Source organism: Lachnellula hyalina (assembly GCF_007821495.1).
Source record: "Lachnellula hyalina strain CBS 185.66 chromosome Unknown contig00363, whole genome shotgun sequence".
NCBI lineage: Eukaryota > Fungi > Ascomycota > Leotiomycetes > Helotiales > Lachnaceae > Lachnellula > Lachnellula hyalina.
The window spans coordinates 1-6,118 of NW_022157477.1; the positions used below are offsets into that span (position 1 = coordinate 1).

At 49.2% G+C, this 6,118-nt stretch overlaps 4 protein-coding genes across 4 annotated transcripts; 2 read left to right on the top strand and 2 right to left on the bottom strand.

Annotated features, from left to right (window-relative positions):
• dnaJ2 (Chaperone protein DnaJ) lies at positions 1–513 on the bottom strand (the record flags this gene model as incomplete). The annotated part of the gene is made up of 2 exons (XM_031154001.1): positions 1–227; positions 359–513. Coding segments are annotated over 2 exons (382 nt in total), but the record flags the coding sequence as incomplete, so codon positions are not given.
• Positions 514–843: 330 nt separating this feature from the next.
• Positions 844–2,434, top strand: LHYA1_G009098 (Methionine aminopeptidase; the record flags this gene model as incomplete). The annotated part of the gene is made up of 5 exons (XM_031154002.1): positions 844–883; positions 960–1,957; positions 2,006–2,167; positions 2,234–2,320; positions 2,378–2,434. 5 exons carry the CDS (start codon positions 844–846, stop codon positions 2,432–2,434), a joined length of 1,344 nt encoding a protein of 447 aa, XP_031000901.1.
• Positions 2,435–3,431: 997 nt separating this feature from the next.
• On the top strand, positions 3,432–5,337 carry DIP5_0 (Dicarboxylic amino acid permease; the record flags this gene model as incomplete). Its single annotated transcript, XM_031154003.1, has 4 exons — positions 3,432–3,663; positions 3,710–3,792; positions 3,865–4,246; positions 4,319–5,337. 4 exons carry the CDS (start codon positions 3,432–3,434, stop codon positions 5,335–5,337), a joined length of 1,716 nt encoding a protein of 571 aa, XP_031000899.1.
• A 367-nt stretch (positions 5,338–5,704) lies between these two features.
• On the bottom strand, positions 5,705–6,118 carry LHYA1_G009100 (uncharacterized protein; the record flags this gene model as incomplete). Its single annotated transcript, XM_031154004.1, has 2 exons — positions 5,705–5,755; positions 5,935–6,118. Coding segments are annotated over 2 exons (235 nt in total), but the record flags the coding sequence as incomplete, so codon positions are not given.

Consider the following 6,118-nt stretch of genomic DNA (forward strand, 5'->3'; position numbering starts at 1 on the left):
GGCCGCCTGCTGGGGATGTGGATGTGGATGCGGAGGAGTAGGAGCCGTGGTGGCGGTGGGAAGGGGAGGGCTGGGCATAGGGCAGAATTTGCGAGTCGTAGGCTGACCGTTTGGTGGGCGAGGAGAGCGTGGCGTACGCGTTTGAGATGGCTACGAAGCGCTGCGAGGCGGACGGGTCGCTGGGGTTTAGGTCTGGGTGGTGGGCTTTGGAGAGGGCGTAGAATGATCTGTGGGTGGGGGAGTTGTGGTTAGTTGGGATTGTGTGGTTGTTGGAGAGGAGAGAAGCTGGGGGGAGGTGATTTGAGGATTGGGATTGGGATTAGGATTTGAAGGGCAGAGAGGAGCGAATACTACGTACTTCTTCACCTCGCTGGCCGATGCATTGGTTGGTATTTGCAGAATCTCATAGTGATTCGGCTGCGGGATAGCATCTCGGCGGATAGCAGTTGTGTGGAAGCCCGGACGGAGGCGTGCTACGAGGGGAGAGGAGAAGGGAAATAGACGGGGTGGCATTCCTCATCCCGATTGTTGGTTTATGCGGACTTTCATTTATCTGAAAAGTGGAAAACTAAGATACAAGTACCAGTACTTTGCTTAGTGACGGCATTGAAGCGATGCGATTTCCTAGAATTCGGACTAGGCTAGAAGAGGTAATCGTAAAACAACACATCTGACCCACATCGCCTGCCGTATTTTTTACCCCTCCATGAAACAACAGTACCAAAAATCAACACCATTTCCGAAATATTCAATTCTTCTTCCCCCAGGCTATTGTGAGATTCGCAGACTCACATCTAAGTATTAGTTGAGGGTGTCTGAGAGCTTGGCTCCACGTGAGACAAAATGGCGGCTCAAGCTGCTGATGCTCTTGCAAACTTGAAGGGTATGCCTTTTCCCCTCTTCTATATTTTCTACTAGAAATCTAGTCTACTAGGATTATTACTAAACTTTACCTACAGTCAAGGACCCAGAAGCAGTCATGGCATCCGCGGCTGCGGCAAAGGCAAATGGAAACGGAAACGGCAATGCACTAGAAGCGGAAGACTCGGACGACGAGGACGACGAAAAGACGCCTGGAGGAGGGGTAGCAGATGGAGGAGCAAAGAAGAAGAGAAAGCGGAAGAAGAAGAAGAAGACCGGTGGGGCGAATCCTACACAGCAATCCTCCCCTCCTCGAGTCCTTCTTTCGAATCTCTTTCCTGGAGAATATCCCGTTGGGCAAGAAGTAGACTATAAAGATGAGAACCTGTACCGGACCACGGATGAAGAGAAGAGGCATCTGGACCGGATGAACAATGACTTCCTACAAGAATACCGACAGGGTGCAGAGGTCCATCGACAGGTTCGACAATGGGCACAGAAAAATATTAAGCCGGGTCAGAGCTTGACTGAGATTGCTGAGGGTATTGAGGATGGCGTTCGTGCGTTGACTGGTCACCCAGGTTTAGAAGAGGGAGATAATATCAAAGGAGGTATTGCTTTCCCCACTGGTGTCAACTTGGATCATATTGCCGCGCATTACAGCCCCAATTTCGGAAACAAGACAATACTGTCCAAGGACAATGTTATGAAGGTCGATTTCGGTGTTCATATCAATGGAAGAATTGTTGATAGTGCTTTTACGATGTCATTCGATCCAATGTACGACAACCTTCTGGAGGCAGTTCGAGAGGGAACGAATACTGGTATCAAGGAAGCTGGTATCGATGTTCGTATGTCAGATATTGGTGCTGCAATCCAAGAAACTATGGAGAGTTATGAGGTTGAGATCCGGGGCGAGACCTTCCCCGTCAAGTGTATTCGCAACTTAAACGGGCACGATATTCGACAGTGGCAGATTCATGGCGGAAAGAGTGTACCTATTGTCAAGAGTAACGACCAGACGAAGATGGAGGAAGGAGAGACGTTCGCCATCGAGACCTTTGGCAGTACTGGAAATGGCTATGTCCGAGACGATGTGAGTTATTCCTGGATATTAGCTTGGGCGTATGCTAATTCTCACTAGTATGAAACATCTCACTACGCAAAGCGCGTAGATGCGCCAAATGTACCTCTTCGGATCACATCTGCAAGCAAGCTTTTGGGCATCATTAACAAGAATTTCGGAACTTTACCATTTTGTAGAAGATACTTGGATCGTTTAACTCAAGACAAGTATTTACTTGGGGTAAGACTCATACAGACCTGTTGCGAGGCTGGATTATTTGATTCCCACTTGCTAATAATAATCCAGTTGAACAATCTTGTTTCTAGCGGTATCGTTGAAGCATACCCGCCTCTTGTAGATAAGAAAGGCTCCTATACGGCACAGTTTGAACATGTAAGTGATCCTTCTGAAGTCTTGGCCGTGTGTGGCTTTCGCTAAACTTATTTTTAGACGATCCTTCTGAGGCCAAACGTGAAGGAGGTTATTAGTCGCGGCGACGACTATTGAGATTGAAGCTATCGTCAAGAATGTGGAGGAGGATTTGCATCCCGACAGAATCAAAAGGACGGTAACGCCGTGACTGCTACGTGCCACGAGATGCCAAGTGCGGAGGTATCTAATCTAATGTATCTCTGCGCTTGTATTAAACATTGAGCAAATGCGGCACCGAATAAGTCATTTACCGTATGGAAGTTCTGATCCCTTGTCAGATTTGTGTTTGATATATGCTGCGGCCTTTGTGATCTACTATTCCCAAACGGACCATTACTTAGAGGGGTCAGCCAACGGCACGTAAACAATGAGGCTGAACACTCGGTATATATGCATGGGGTCCTTACAGTACTGCACTGAATCAGCAATACCTTGGCGCCAAGGCGCCAATGGCGGCAAAGTACGGAGTAATGGTTACGTACACTCGCTCTCCCCGTACAGCACTAGGACGAAAGGCGTGATTTCCTTATCGACTGGTCTTGGCTGCATTGTTCTAGAAGGCTTGGAGAAGGCAGCCTAGTGGCCCATAGCGGTATAGTGGCACCTGCCAACCTGCGCATTCCCCACATAGTTCCTTGGGGATTTCTTGGGTTAGGCGAGTCTATTGGTCCACTACGCCCTTGTGATAACAAATGTCTGGGCGCCCAGTCGGCCTGCTGCGTGCGCAAGGAATCTGTGCCCGGGTTACGGTCCTGTGATGAGTACCTAGGTAGGTACTGTAGGTATACTCCGTAGAAGCACGGAATCCAACTCTATAATCAGCATGGCCGGTGCATGGCGGGGATCTAGCGGGTCCTACTGTACGGCTCAGTACAACACTCTATCACATACATGTAGAAAGTAGTAATTGCCAAGAGTTTTCTCTTTTTTATATAAGTATAAGGCTGTGGACCCCTTATTTTGGTTCTTGCATCTCATCTCACATCTAATTCCTCAACTAATCCCAACACCTCCCTCATCTCCTCCTCTCCTCCTCTCCTCCTCCCTCCTTTCCTAAGGCTGCACCGCAAGCATGTCTGTCGCCAAGCATCATTACCCGTCCTCGGGCTCGAATTCCCCAGAGCCAAAATATCCTGTAGATGTTGACATTGAGACGGCGGACCGCGAGGAAGGCGAAGGTCATAATTTACATCGTGGACTGAAGTCTCGCCAAATTACTATGATTGCTATCGGAGGAGCGATTGGTACTGGCTTGATCATTGGAACGTTCGTTCTACCTACCTACCTGCCTCTAAGCTTTATATGTGAGAGAAATCTGACCTGGCAATGTGATTAGTGGAAAGTCTTTAGCTCAAGCTGGACCTGCGCCGCTCTTCATTGGTTATACGATAGTTGGCTTCTTGTGTTTCTTGGTTATGGCTGCGTTGGGAGAGGTACGTGATTGTGCCAGAGCTTGGCTTCCAAAGACTGAACTTCCCGACATCTTGCTAACCAACTTGACATAGATGGCTGCTTGGCTTCCCATGTCTAGTGGTTTCACTGGTTATGCGACGAGATTCTGTGACCCTGCACTTGGCTTCGCTCTGGGATGGAATTACTGGTTCAAGTACATCATTGTCACGCCCAACAACCTCACAGCTGCATCTTTGGTTATCCAGTACTGGGTTCCACGAGAGAAGGTCAACCCAGGTGCATTCATCGCTGTCTTCTTAGTCGTCATTGTCCTCATCAACTACTTTGGAGTCAAGTTCTTTGGAGAATTCGAATTCTACTTGTCTAGTATCAAAGTTCTTGTCATTCTAGGGCTCATTCTCCTGAGTTTGATCCTTGCATGTGGAGGTGGACCCAACCATCATGCTACTGGCTTTCAATACTGGAAAAACCCGGGTGCTTTTAAACCATATATCTTGAGTACATGACTCCAAGTACGTCTTGAGGAAATACACTAACGATTATCAGAGGACTCTGCTGGAAGATTCCTTGCTGTTTGGTCGACCTTCACCACTGCAGTGTTTGCGTACCTAGGAACTGAATTGGTTGGAGTGACTGTCGGTGAAGCAGCAAATCCACGCAAAGTCATCCCCCGTGCTATCAAGCTCACCTTCTACCGAATCCTGCTCTTCTACGTCGTCCTTGTCTTCCTTTTGGGAATGCTCGTGCCATACAACTCCAAGGACCTCATTGATGCCAACAAGAAGTCATCCAGCACTGCTTCCGCATCTCCATTCGTCGTCGCCATCAAACTCAGCGGGATCCCGGTCCTGCCCGGTCTTTTCAACGCCTGTGTCCTGATCTTTGTTTTCTCTGCGGCAAACTCCGATCTCTACATCGCATCCAGAACGCTTTACGGCCTGGCTCACGAGAACAAGGCTCCTAAGATCTTCGGCAAGACTGACAAGCGCGGCATGCCCATCTACGCATTGGCGCTTTCTACCGTCTTCTGTCTGTTGGCCTTCCTCGGTTGCAATACATCTTCCTACACCGTATTCGGCTACTTTGTCAACCTGGTCACCATGTTCGGTCTCCTAACCTGGATCTCGATTCTCGTCTCCCACATCTGCTTTGTGCGAGCGCGTCGCGCGCAGAACATCCCCGACACCGCGCTGGCATATGTCGCTCCCCTCGGAGTCTACGGCTCCTACGGCGCGCTGGTATTCAGCTGCCTGATCGCCTTCTTCAAAGGCTTCGCTCTCTTCTGCTACAAGAAGACAGCGACCAAAGGCACGACTCCCGAGTTCGATACCCGGACTTTCGTCACCACGTACCTGGGCATCCCGCTGTACATCATCATGATCTTCGGTTACAAGCTCATCATGAAGTCCGAGACGGTCAAGCCCGAGACGGCAGATCTGTACAGTGGAAAGGCCAAGATCGATGCAGAGGAGCAGGAATACCTTGCGGCGGAGGCGGCGCAGGCCGGTGGGCCCGAGTCTAGGGGACAGAAGATCTATAGACTTACTCTTGGGTGGGCTTTCTAGATGTGTAGTGTGATGTAGTGTGATTAGATGAGATATGATATGAAGTAGACGGCGCTAGATATGAGAGGGACGGAAAATGGAGACTTTAGATGCCTTTATTTCTTCATTCCTTTCCTTGTCTTGTCAACATGGAGTTGCATTTGCATTTGAAAGCATACCCAGTACCCAGGATGGCGTGGCGTGGCGTGGCGTTTATAAATAGAACTGGTTGGCGGCGTTCAACAGTAAGCAAGCAATCAATCGTTACACAGTCAAATTTCACTTCACTTCCTTCCCCCACCCATCACATCAAACACCGCTCTCCCTCCCGTCCCAATCCCAATCCCAAGCTCGCCTCGCCTCCCTCCCCACTTCAACCAACCAACATCTACGTATCCAGTGGAGCCCTAAACGCGCATTTGTACGGATAAATCTGAAGCTATTAAAATTAGCCATCGCCCTTGTCTCCTGCCTCTCCCCCCTTCCATCCCCTTTCCTCTTTCTCTCCCTCCCTCTTTCTTCCCCTCTCACCCCAACCCCAATCCCAATCCCAAACAAAGAAAACCCAACAACACATCTAACTAAATAATAAATAGATAAAAGAAGGTAGGTACACACCTTACTAAAATCCCACACCTCATTCTCGCTATATATATCCGCCTTCAACAACTCGATGATCTCTTCCTTCGACGCCGCCAGACATACCATAGCGCTGCCAGCGAACGCTAGTGGTTCGTCTGCGAGGGGCGGGGAGGAGAGGATCGCGCCTGTGGTTTTGCATGAGAAGGAGAAAAGAATTGAG